Below are 13,838 nucleotides of genomic sequence, written 5' to 3' on the forward strand. Positions count from 1 at the left end.
TTTTAACTCAGCGACATTTGTGGGTTTTCAAGCATGAACTGTCACAATGTCTCACTTGGGATTAGGTCTGGACTTTGACTAGGCCATTACAAAACTTTACATTTGTTGCTTTTTATACATTTTCTTGTAGATTGTGTGTTTTGGAATGGTGGCACAACCAGTTAGTGAGTGTAAGGGGGCAATTACTTTTTCGCACAGGGGTATTGGGTGTTGCATAACTTCGTTAATTAAATAAATAAATAAATTACAATAAAAAACATGTAAACTCATGTTCCCTTGATCTAATATTATGTTTTGGTTGAACATCTGATAACATTTAGTATTTAAAAAACTCTAAAATAGAGAACATCAGAAACGGGGGAAATACTGTTTAATGTCACTGACTTTAATATCTTCACATGTTTATTTATTTATTTGTTATGTTCAGGTGACATAAAAAGCATTATCTGGAGCACAACCAGAGAAAATGACTTAGTGTAGAGGTGCTGACTAACGGTGAATACACTGTAAGCTATAAAAACAAAGAGAGTTGAACACTCTATATATATATATAAACTCCCAGTCATTTATTGGGTAAAACTCCAACGTTTAATGATAGTTTACAGCATATTGACTATATTAGGCTATTGTTATCATTAACATTAGTATAAGATTAGCATCAACATACATTATTATTTAATATATTTTCACATATATTTAATATATTTAAAATGTTGCTAAATGTAATCTTTTGGTTCATCCATAATGCACAATAAGCATCATCAACAGGGGGAACATATTGGTTCTACGCTGATAAGATGTAGAAAGAATAGATCCATTTATAAGACTTGTTCATAAAAATAATTGTTCCTAAAAAGGGCCAGAGATCAAAGTCATTATTCCGACCACTAGGGGTCAATGTTTTCAAATAGGAAATCCAGTAGCCCTCCCACTAGACCAGTGGTTCTTAACCTGGGTTCGATCGAACCCCAGGGGTTCGGTGAGTCAGTCTCAGGGGTTCGGCGGAGGTCAAGACACACATTCGATTAATATGATTCGTGATGACACGCTCCGCTTGGCCATCATTGGCTGCAGGTGATCACGCTACATCGCTTGGCCTATCTGTGCTGCAGGGAATTTGGTGCGCTCAGTAGTCGACTTGTGATTTCTTTCTTAATATTTTAATCCCTTCATACTTACTATGTCGAGCAAAAAAAGAAAGTGGTCGGACGAATATGTACAATATGGATTTACATGTATAACCGAACGTGATGGGAGTCAGTGTCCTAACTGCATGATTTGCAATGCCAAGTTGAGCAATTCTAGTCTAGCACCGGCTTCCTTAAGCTGCATGGAGATGGAAAATACAAGAACACAACGCTCGCTGAATTCAAGGTGAAAGAGAGTGTTAATAATGGGATATGTAGGAGGGTGAGCCGGTCAAGGATCGATTCAGACAAGGTGGTCTATTGTATGACAAGTGACAGTTTAATTATGAGTAAAGATATCTGGTACAACGTATACGGGCCATTTCATTCGGTTCTTAAGGAACCAGCAGAAAAGAAGCGCAGATAACAGAGTGCACATGTCTCATATACAGAACAGAAAGTAGGTTGATTCTAGAAGATCGGGTCTTCGGGTTGGTTCAGGCTGAGGTGTAGTCTTCTTGGATTGGCCCTGTTGGGCCGTCCGTCATCCCTCTGAGTCTTGTTCTTTGTCACACAATGTTCAGCTAAAAAGGAGATTAGGTGTGTGCGCTGTCCTCAGTCACACAATGTTCGGCTAGAAAGGAGATTAGGTGTGTGCGCTGGTTTCTGCAAGTCAAGGCTGTCTCTTCCTCCCAATGTGTGGGTGTATGTCTTATCTGTGTGTCCTCGGCAGTTAGTGTGTGTAATGTGTGTGTGCTGTGTGTGTGGGTGTGGGAGCTATCCTGTATGGGACCTAACATGTTTTACTGTGAAAATACGTTGTCTCAGTTATAGCAATGTAATAGCAGTAGGCTGGTCACCTGCATAAGAAATAGCACTTCCTTACAAATCCCTCTCTTCACGTCTCCCCAGAGACGTGACACAACCTAACTAGATCCAGACACAAAAAGAAAACTTTTCCCAGAAGGAAAAGTGTTGTGATTCCCTCTCTTCACATCTCCTAAGAGATGTGACATAAACTAGGCTAACAATTACAAAGTTGAAAATACCTTCATGTTCTCCATTCGATCCCACTATGTACTAGATTGGCTACCAGCCACCTAGGAACTTGCAACCCTCATGCCAAAAGAGAACAACAGCTCATTGAAAAACAGAACAAAAGAAAATGATGTGAAATTTAAGCCCCCCTTTTTGACACCCACTAGGGTGTCACTCATTATCCCTTATTTCAGCAGTCATAGCATTTCATGAAAAGAAAAACAAAACCTAGTAGGCACTCTCAACCTCATCCTCAAATTCGGGCAGGTCATTAGCAAGCAGAGGAAACATCTGGGAAAGGGGGGAAGGGTCAATAGCTCTAGAGATAACCCTAGTGGTGAGGGAACGGATACATGGAATGCAACAGCATCCACAGAGAACCAAAATGGCCGCGAACACCGAAATGGAGACCAAAATGGAGGAGACCAGGGTTTTATATTTACCAAAGGCACTCATCCAGGAGTCCCACATTGAGGTATCAATCCCAGAATGAGATTTCATTTTACCATTAAGAGTCCTCAAACCTTCTAGGGCTACGGTCAAGCTACCATCGGAGGCTGTGTTATTAGGGATGAAAATACAACACTGTTCACCAAACATAGTGCAAGCTCCACCTTTCTCTGCCGGTAGCATATCCACTGCAATGCGATTCTGGAATGTATTCTATCCACATTTTTATTAACAGTGCACCACCAACAAATGGAGGACTCAAACCCAGCTGCCACCTGATCCACCAACTTGTACTCGTCAGGAACTCCCCTTGGGACTCCAATGGCGTCTATGTACGTCGGATCACCACTAGATGGGGTGGTGGCACGCCTGGAACGTCCCCTGGATATTCAGGGTTCACCCTCTGGACCCTAAGGATGAGGTCTCCAGCCTCTGTAGGGTAGATAGAAACAGGCAAAAGGAGAGTAACAAGTGCACAGCTTCCAGTAGTATTGGAGGGTAATTTATCAAACAGGACAGTGTTGCCACACCACCACCTCACATCTGCTCTGGATATTGGACTGAAACTCCCAACAATGTTGATTGTATCCAGACACCAATTCCCAGGAACCTGTCCCACATTAGTACCGCCTCCCGTCATTTTGACACAGGTGAAATGTGCCCTGGCAACCTTGTTGGAAAACAATGGTTTCCTAGCAGTAGATTTAGTCATGGGATAGACAGCATCCCAGGCAGAGCAATTACAACTGGGGTTATCCGTAGTCATTAATGGGATTAAACATGTTAGAGTCACATCTGTAACAGACTTCTTAAAACACGGTATGATGCAAGCAGCACAACACATCAATAATACAAATACAAGAATTAGGGTCAGAAATCCAGTAACCACCATACCAGTGTACTTACCAAACCAGGCTCCCAACCAAAAGAACAGTCCAGACTCCTCCACCCCCGCCATGGTCCTCATCTCAGCAGATAGTGCACCAAGCCCATTAAAGGCCTTAGCTATACCACCATCTGGAGTGGTGTTATTAGGAATATACGTGCAACATTGTTCACCGAACATCTTGCAGACTGTCTGGCAACCCTAGATGTGGCCTCAAGCTGTTCAGACAGACCAGTGAGTGCATCACGGGGGTAATTCACAAAACGCTGTTGATTATAGTAGATATAACTGATCCATGCAGTCTGTCTAGCATCCACTATGGCTGGACCTATAATAGGTAGTAAGTGCCAGAGTCCATCATTCCTACCCAAGGCCTGAAACTCATGAGGAACCCCCATTGGCACTCTCAACAGGTTAGTGTGTATGTCAACTACATCCTCTGTCCATGGAGCACTACATCTATGTCTCCCATGGGATGGAATGTTTTCAGGTCCCCTGGATACAGAACCCAACAGCTGTTCAGAAGTAACATCAACAATGGTCAGTGGAATTATCAAACTGGTCAGAGCATACATACCTTGCCAGTCTCCTCTAAGAATGGGTCTCAGTACTCTTTTGGGTCCACATATCCACCACACATCAGCCAGACCACTAGTTTGGTTTAGGCCTGTAACTGGCCAAGTGGCATAAATGGTTATGTTACTGCTGCAATCAGCTTCAGGCAATCTCCCATAGTCCATGCCATTACCTGTACCCGTGATGCAACTGTAATTGCCCCCATATGCCTTAACACCCCAAGGGGCCCAGTGAGGAGGTACTGTAGGAAACACAAGGCTCAAAGAGGAACAGAGGGTTGAATTGGGCTGAACCTGGTAAAAACCTCTCAGAATACACAACCACCCCTCTCCTTCTCCTATAGCAAATGGGTGTGTAGCCAGAACAAGTCTAGCATGACTACAAATAGTGCAGTCCTTTCTTCTCAGGGTTTTAGCTGTGTACCTCATATAAGACAGCCACAAATTGTCCCTACCATCAAACCCAGTCTCAGTGCCTAATTGATCAATAGCTGTGTAGTCTCTAACATTAATTACCTGAATAGGATTTTTTAACACAGTGGTGGTAGGTGGCAGGTTCGGTCCAGGGGTGGTAGAGGAGTGTGTCTGGCCCTGGTTCGTCTGGGACCTCTGGTTTTGGCAGCTCCCTAATAGAAAACACACCCATCGTGTCTGTCCCGGTCCTTTGTAGTCCGAGGGTGTAAGTGCCTGCATCAGAGAGCTTAATAGTTTTGATGTTTAGTAGGATTTCATCACCTTTACAAAGTTCAACAGTGCTACCAGGTTTTCCCCATATGATGGAAAACCTATCCACCTTTGTGGGATCCCCTATGCTATAAGAATACCCTCTTCTCCAATCCTAGAATTGTCCCAAGTTGGTTATCATGTAATCCCCATATGGACACCCTCCCCCATTGCACAGGTACACTGACACTCCTGTAAAACCCACCCTCTCCCAGAGAACACATCACTAGCAAGAGCCAGACACATCTTCACTTCTATGAACAAAAACAGGGGTGACAGGACAGGGAGGGTTACTTCATTCGAGAGATGGCCCCCGGAATTCTGTTAATTCCAGTTCTCCTCTCGAACACTGTTTTTTGTTCGACAGTGTCATGTGTCCTACCCTCCCCCGTGCGATATGAATCCGGGTAGCTCTTTCAGCTAGCTGTCACCAGGAGTCCTTGTATGGTCCCCCCAACAAGCCTCTGGGACTGGATTGAGTGACTTCACCTGTAGTTCACCTGTAATGCATAAAATCCTGGACATACAGGCTTGGTTAACAAACAGTTTCTCATATGTTTTATCTGATTATATATTTAGTTTCTTATCCAATAGGCCCCATCCTATCCTAGACCACAATTTACCCATCCCCCTTTTGATACCTGGCTCTGCCCAGGTAACAACCTTACCTACTCTAAATAATGACTTAGGTAAGATTAGTATATTATCCTTCTGTTCTGACATTATCATGTAGGAGCGCCCCTTTCATTTTCCACATGTCCAATTCTCCCTTTTGTCTCCACTCAGTAACTGTTATCTACACATTCTGTTATCTTTGCTCGTCCTGGCTCCCTTTTAAAACTTATCCTCTCTGCTCTCCAACCTTCAAGGTCTCTGCAGTGCAGGGGAGGGCTCTTCTGTCTGCCTTTTCCCCTTATCTGTCTGTAGCTCGTTTTCTCATGTTTCCAAATTTGAACTAAATGTCTCACTGTTTGGCTTTATCTAAACTCATGGATTTTTTTTTTTAGAAAAACATGTCTATGGTGGCACTTTCTAAAGTCCTTATATAGGTTAATTAAACCCCACTATAATTAATTTACCTTAAAAAATAAAAACAAAAACAAACCGTATTACCCATGACCACAAATTAAATATTCAAATGGCACCCCCTATATACAGGTGTTAAAACCAAACACAAATATCTCAATTTCTTCCCTGCCCTGTTGGCTCAAAATATGTCCCAAATACTTAACATGAGTCTACCATAAATAAAACTTATCCTAGCTAAATTTTCACACCACGTTCATCAGAGAAAATATATTGACACTATAATGTAAATTTCACTGCATTTTTGTATTAAATTACCTTAATATCAGTATTACAAATTACCCTAGATTCTCCATCCAAATGGCTTTCCAATGAGGCTGATCAGACCACAAAGGAAAGTTACAATGGAGGTCATAAGTCATACCACCTTCCCTGTGTTTGATTACCAATTTCAAACCAGTTGTAACTTTAGTTAACGTCAACCTGCTCCGCCACAGGAGTGCCATCTGATGCACTGTCCAGCTAGACCAGTCAGGACCAGTCTCTGCCACTAAATTCTTCCACGTCCATTTATTATACCCCCCTTCTGTCATGTACCACACTGATCTAGACCAACTGATTGCATGAGTACCATAACCGCCACCTGGGCTTCCAATAACACCCCAGGTAAGTATAACAGTGGTAGTAGCGTTAGGCGGGATACACAGAGTAGCTGACCTAATCAATTCTGCAGTACACTCAAAGTCATTATTCTGAACTTGACGTTTAGACAGAACATGCGTATCCGAGAATATTGAAGCATTGGTGATGTTTAGCTGGGTAGTCTGTTCCTGGTCAGTGATTATACGCTGGGCTGCCCATATCATTACTCCCAATGTCAAAACAACATTGACTATAATTAGGACAAACAATGGGCCAGAACAACCCAGTCTTTCCCATGGTCTCCTAGCCCTTCTAGCCCATGGTGCTACTCTAGTGTCCCTATCATCTGAGGATGGGAGTCTCCTCCACATGATCAGACGGGAGGGATGTCAGAATTTGAATTCGAATTGGATGTGAGTAAATCACTTCTTACTTCAGCCAGAGTTCTGGCAGGGGTTGGGGCTGGTGTACAATGTGTCAGGTGGTGCCAAGGTGCGCCTAATTTACCTTTGACCTGGACTGAGTGTGAAGTAACCTCCTTCACTTCGTACGGTCCAGTCCACCTGGGATCAGCCCACTTTCTCTTGTGGACCTTGATCCTTACCCAGTCCCCAACTTTTACCCTTGGTTGTTCCGGGACGTCAGTCAGCTCCCTCTCTGCGACACGGTGTATCTGTTTGGAGAGAGCTGCAGACAATTCCGTCAATTTCTTCACATAGTCAGACATCCCTATTTGGTGCACATCAAGAGGGGGCATATGACCTCCCTCTCTTGGTGGCCCTGGCATTACTCTACCTGTCATTATTTCATGGGGTGAAAGATGTGTCCCTGCACCTGGTGAGGACCTCATGGCCATCAGTGCCAGGGGCAGGGCTTCCACCCAGGTCAATTTGGTCCCTGCACACACTTTAGCTATCTTAGCTTTCAGATTTTGATTACAGCGTTCCACAAGGCCCTGCGATTGCGGCCTATACACAGAGCCAAACTTGTGTGTAATGCCAAACCTCTCCTCCACCTGTCTTAGGTGCTGATTTGACGTGTTTTTTTTTAGAAATATTTTGTACACTCTTTGGATATACTTAGCCCGTCACTGGCTCGTGCCAGTGATGTATTCTTAGGAGACACTATTACTCGTACTCTGTCTTAACTCAGAGCCTCTCCGTCATATATCCAGAATTTTAAACAATAATGTTTTAATGATTAAACACGAGCCCCTAATTCAGGAAATGATTATCAACATAAACTATGTTTTAACAATTTGGATAATAGAGATTTTTTTTTTTTTTTTTTTTTTTTTTTAGGAAATACTTTTCTCACAATAATTTTAAATATTGGTAATAATATCAGGGACTTGTGAAACGCCGTTTACATTTAGTCTATAGTCAACACACAAATATTATTACATGGACATAGTTTTAAACACAATTGTTCAATTAGAACATCTTATTCTATGACATCACACATTAGTACATTTATCACATTCATTCTGGCCACAACACAAAGCGGACTTTTCAGTCCAACATATCTTAATCATACATTAATCTATTGTAGACACCTCACCGGACACTACCAGCTATTGGATTTTAACCTCACCGGACACTACCGGCTATTGGTTCTATCTAAAACACTAATTGGATTTATCTTTTGCAGATGAATGATCGAATCATACTCAGATGTTAATGATAAAACTGATCACGCCCTTTTTCAGACGCCCGAACGAATATCACTTATACATAGAATATAATCCTGGTCACATCAATACTCAATAATAGACCACCTTACCAGACACAGCTGGACCGGTCACTAGCCGGACTATCGGTGAAAATCTATCCTAGACTATATTATTTATTCCTTACTGGTGTCTGCCACCAGACCGTTCACAGCCGGACTATCAGAATATTCTATTAATATTAGGTCTACTACTAAATATCCCTTACCGGTGTCTGCCACCGGACCGTTCTCATGCCGGACTATCGGAATATTCTAACTACTACTCATCCCTTACGGTGTCTGCCACCGGACCGTTCTCATGCCGGACTATCGGGATATTCTAATTACCACATATGTTTACTTCACTGTCAATTTCAAGTCCATTATTTATATAAAATTTACACAAAAATTCTTACCCACACTCGGTACTACTGATCGTAATTTGGTATGACTATTCGACAATATGCAAAGTTTGATAAAACAGGTTTTGCTTACCTTATTTTGTGGTCGACCAGAGATCAGTTTCCCGAGTTGAGCAGAATTGTTGTCCACCCCCGAATGGTTTTCACCTGTCCTCCGGGAACCGTCCTTTCACCAACTCGCCCCCTCACACCCACATCAACCACTCTGGACTGGGTCGTTAGTAAACCATCCCTCTGCTACCAAGTTTCTGTTAATAATGGGATATGTAGGAGGGTGAGCCGGTCAAGGATCGATTCAGACAAGGTGGTCTATTGTATGACAAGTGACAGTTTAATTATGAGTAAAGATATCTGGTACAACGTATACGGGCCATTTCATTCGGTTCTTAAGGAACCAGCAGAAAAGAAGCGCAGATAACAGAGTGCACATGTCTCATATACAGAACAGAAAGTAGGTTGATTCTAGAAGATCGGGTCTTCGGGTTGGTTCAGGCTGAGGTGTAGTCTTCTTGGATTGGCCCTGTTGGGCCGTCCGTCATCCCTCTGAGTCTTGTTCTTTGTCACACAATGTTCAGCTAAAAAGGAGATTAGGTGTGTGCGCTGTCCTCAGTCACACAATGTTCGGCTAGAAAGGAGATTAGGTGTGTGCGCTGGTTTCTGCAAGTCAAGGCTGTCTCTTCCTCCCAATGTGTGGGTGTATGTCTTATCTGTGTGTCCTCGGCAGTTAGTGTGTGTAATGTGTGTGTGCTGTGTGTGTGGGTGTGGGAGCTATCCTGTATGGGACCTAACATGTTTTACTGTGAAAATACGTTGTCTCAGTTATAGCAATGTAATAGCAGTAGGCTGGTCACCTGCATAAGAAATAGCACTTCCTTACAAGAGACAGATTCGATGAAAAGGCTACTCTGCCTGTTCTCGGCTTTGTACCCATCAACAAACCGATCCTCACAGCATCGTACGAAGTTGCTTACCTGATCGCAAAGCAGGGCAAACCACACACCATTGGTGAAACACTCATAAAACCAGCTGCGTTGAAGATGGCGAATATCATGCTGGGAAAAGAGGCCGAAGTTAAGTTATCCCAAATTCCTCTTTCAAATGACACCATCAGCGACAGAATAGAGGACATGAGCAAAGACATATTGGCTCAAGTAGTTGCAGATCTGATTTCAAGCCCGGCAAAATTCAGCCTTCAACTCGACGAGACCACAGACGTTTCCAATCTAAGCCAGCTTGCTGTATTCGTGCGCTATGTGAAAGACGACGTGATAAAGGAAGAATTTTTATTTTGTAAGCCTCTTACAACAACAACTAAGGCAGCCGATGTGAAGAAACTTGTGGATGACTTCTTCAAAGACAACAATCTTTCGTGGGATATGGTTTCTGCAGTTTGTTCGGACGGAGCTCCAGTCATGCTGGGAAGAAAGTCTGGTTTTGGTGCGCTAGTGAAAGCCGATGCACCACACATCATTGTTACGCATTGTATTCTGCACAGGCATGCGTTGGCAACAAAAACCTTGCCTCCAAAACTGGCAGAAGTATTAAACATTGTAGTGGAATGCGTGAACTATGTGCAAACTAGTGCTCTGCGGCATCGCATCTTCAGTGAGCTGTGTAAAGAAATGGGCTCTGAATTCGAGGTACTTCTGTACCATTCTAACGTTAGGTGGTTATCCCGGGGACAGGTGCTGAATCGTGTTTTTGCCGTGCGTGTGGAATTAGCCCTGTTTTTGCAAGAGCACCAACATTGTCATGCAGATTGCTTCAAAAATTCTGAGTTCATTCTCATTTTAGCGTACATGGCCGATATCTTCGCAGCTCTCAATCATCTCAATCAAAAGATGCAGGGCGGTGGAGTCAACATCATCGAAGCGGAGGAAAACCTAAAGGCTTTTAAAAAAAAGCTACCGTTATGGAAACGACGAACAGAGAACAATAACTTCGCAAACTTTCCCTGCTGGACGACTGTGTAAGTAAGATCGAAGATGTATCTGGAATCGGAGACATTTCTGTACCCGCTGAACTGAAGCAAGCAATTGCCACGCACTTAGATGAGCTTGCAAATTCTCTCGACGGATACTTCCCTACAAGAGAGTCATATCCAGCATGGGTGAGACAGCCGCTCACGTTTAGTGTTGAGACAACAGATGTCAATGATGAATACCTCGATGAAATCATTGAAATTCAGCAGAGCCAGGTTCAACAGCAACTCTTCAGAACAACAACGCTTTCAACGTTTTGGTGTCAACAAATGGTAAGGTACCCTGTTATTGCTAAGAAAGCTCTGGAGATTTTCATACCGTTTGTTACAACATATCTTTGCGAGCAATCCTTTTCGAGGATGCTGGACATAAAAACTAAGAAAAGGAACAGACTTTGTTGTGAAAATGACATGAGAGTGGCACTTGCCAAGGTGAAGCCGCGCATTTCTGAACTGGTCTCTGAAAGGCAACAGCAGAAGTCACACTGATTTGCAGTAAATATTCATTATTATGTTTTTGTTTTTGTGTGAAAATGATCATCTGTGTGAAAATGTTTTGATGATTTTGTTCTTTGAACACAGTGATGTTGATGCATGGTTCATTTTGTGCACCAGTCAAATATGTTTTGAATTTGATTTTTTTTTTCAATTAAGAAGGGTTCGGTGAATGCGCATATGAAACTGGTGGGTTTCAGTACCTCCAACAAGGTTAAGAACCACTGCTCTAGACCGTAGGATCTCCATGTTACCTCCTCTCCTTGGTAGAGCAACATGCTCAATACCTGTGTATTTGAGGGAGGAGATGGGATGGTTAGTTTCAACAAAGTGAGCTGCTACTAGATAATCAGTGTTCTTACAGCTATGCATTGTTTTAAATGTTTTTTTGTTTGTAATGAGTTGGCTTCCACATGAACATGTGATGAGATAGATTACTTCCTTTATCTTGCAAGAGATGATACCCCTAACAGGGATTTTTCCACCTGTATGTGGGTGTCTGAAGAAGGATGTTTTTGTAGTGCTATTGCACTGTGAGCGTGAGTCACATTTGTAGAACCCCTTTGGAATGGGTGTCAAGAGTGTCTGAGTGGGCTCAGGGGGCAGGTCAGATCTCACTAAACTGTCCCCCATATTGCAACCATGTTTATAGATTTGTTGTCTGACTGCAGAATCTGGCAGTGCTTTTTCAGAATTGCTTTCATTTTCTCTGAACACTTGGTGTACTTAGTGCAAAATACTTGTTTCACCCTGCATAACTGGCTATATGATAAACCATTCTTGAGGGGAAGGGGATGCATACTATCAGCACATAGCAGAGAATGGAGGTCTGTTGGCTGTGTGTACAAGTCTGTATGTAATGCATCATTCTCTTTGATGATCCATAAGTCCAGGTAGTTTATTTTTCTCTCAACAGTCTGCATGGTGAATTTGAGCTATTCAGAGCTCTCGTTTAGCAGAGTTTGGAATTAATTTAGTTCCTGCTGACCTCCTTCCCAGAGCACAAAGACATCATCTAAGTTTATATTCCATGAGAGGATTTTAGAAAGTAGGGGGTATCTCTATGTTTTGTAAATGAGTGCTTCCTCAAATTGTTCCACATACAGGTTTGCATAGTTTGGGGCAAAGGGGAAAACCATGGCTCACAATTGAAAGGAAAAACTCTGACCCAATTATGAATTAGTTATTGGATAATACCAGTTCAGTGAGATACAAGATGCACTCATTGGATGGAACAAGGGTAGGATCTCTCTGTTGAAGGAAGTGTTGCAGGTCACAAAATATAATTTAAAAGTTTGCATTAAGGTGTCTGTAATTGTCATGTTGTGTCTTGTCTCTGTCCTTTCCCTTCACCCTGTCTCCCTCTGCTGGTCGTTGTTAGGTTACCTTTTCTCCCCCGCTTTCTCCCAGCTGTTCCTTGTCTCCTCTAACTACCCATTCACCCCGTTTCCCACCTGTTCCCTTTTTCCCTCTGATTAGGTCCCTATATCTCTCTCTGTTTCTGTTCCTGTCCTTGTCGGATTCTTGTTTGTGTTTCATGCCTGAGCCAGACTATCGTCATGTTTGCTGTAACCCTGTCCTGTCGGAATCTGCCGGTCTATCTGAGCCTACCTATGTTTGGTTATTAAAGAAGCTCTGTTTAAGTTAGTTCGCTTTTGGGTCCTCATTCACTCACCATAACAGAAGAATCCGACCAAGAATGGACCCAGCGACTTCGGATCCTCTCCACTCAGCCGTCGGGATCCAGGGAGCGATGCTAGGCAGACACGAGCAGGAAGTGTCTGCTGCTCGACATGCCGTTGAGACCCTGGCCACCCAAGTCTCCAACCTCACAGAACAGGTTCACCATCTCCGCCTCGATCCACCGGCCACTTCCAGGGCTTTCGAATCTCCGGAGCCCAGAATCAATAACCCGCCGTGTTACTCTGGGGAGCCCACTGAATGCCGCTCGTTCCTCACCCAGTGTGATATTGTGTTTTCTCTCCAGCCCAACACTTACTCCAGGAGCACTGCTCGTGTCGCCTACGTCATATCTCTCCTTATTGGACGGGCTCGTGAGTGGGGCACGGCAATCTGGGAGGCAAGGGCTGAGTGTACTAACCAGTATCAGGACTTTAAGGAGGAGATGATACGGGTTTTTGATCGATCTGTTTTTGGGGAGGAGGCTTCCAGGGCCCTGTCTTCCCTATGTCAAGGCAATCGATCCATAACAGACTACTCTATTGAGTTTCGCACTCTTGCTGTCTCCAGTGGCTGGAACGAGCCGGCCTTGCTCGCTCGTCTTCTGGAGGGTCTCCGCGCAGAGGTAAAGGATGAGATTCTCTCCCGGGAGGTTCCTTCCAGCGTGGATTCCTTGATTGAACTCGCTATTCGCATTGAGCGACGGGTTGATCTTCGTCACCGAGCTCGTGGAAAGGAGCTCGCGCTCTCCGTCGCCCCCCTCTCCGCATCACTACCATCTTCCTCTGCCGGCTCGGGAGCTGAGCCTATGCAGCTGGGAGGTATCCGCATCTCGACTAAGGAGAGGGAACGGAGAATCACCAACCGCCTCTGTCTCTATTGCGGTTCTGCTGGTCATTTTGTCACTTCATGTCCAGTAAAAGGCCAGAGCTCATCAGTAAGCGGAGGGCTACTGGTGAGCGCTACTACTCCTGTCTCTCCTTCAAGATCCTGCACTACCTTGTCGGTCCATCTACGCTGGACCGGTTCGTCAGCTTCCTGCAGTGCCTTAATAGACTCTGGGGCGGAGGGCTGTTTTATGGA

General features: G+C 43.7%; 1 protein-coding gene and 1 long non-coding RNA gene across 2 annotated transcripts; one reads left to right on the forward strand and one right to left on the reverse strand.

The window, feature by feature from the left end:
- Positions 1-1,446: 1,446 nt before the first annotated feature.
- On the reverse strand, positions 1,447-9,009 carry LOC118946461 (uncharacterized). Its single transcript, XR_005041295.2, has 2 exons — positions 7,371-9,009; positions 1,447-7,301 (listed from the first exon to the last, which is right to left on the reverse strand). It is a non-coding gene; the product is annotated as an uncharacterized LOC118946461 (long non-coding RNA).
- Positions 9,010-9,486: 477 nt separating this feature from the next.
- LOC149979472 (protein ZBED8-like) lies at positions 9,487-10,572 on the forward strand (the record flags this gene model as incomplete). The annotated part of the gene is made up of 1 exon (XM_090189184.1): positions 9,487-10,572. A coding segment is annotated over one exon (1,086 nt), but the record flags the coding sequence as incomplete, so codon positions are not given.
- Positions 10,573-13,838: the final 3,266 nt, after the last annotated feature.

The sequence above is a fragment of the Oncorhynchus mykiss genome, chromosome 11 (genome assembly GCF_057628025.1).
Source record: "Oncorhynchus mykiss isolate SJ-2025 chromosome 11, ASM5762802v1, whole genome shotgun sequence".
In the NCBI taxonomy this organism is placed as follows: domain Eukaryota; kingdom Metazoa; phylum Chordata; class Actinopteri; order Salmoniformes; family Salmonidae; genus Oncorhynchus; species Oncorhynchus mykiss.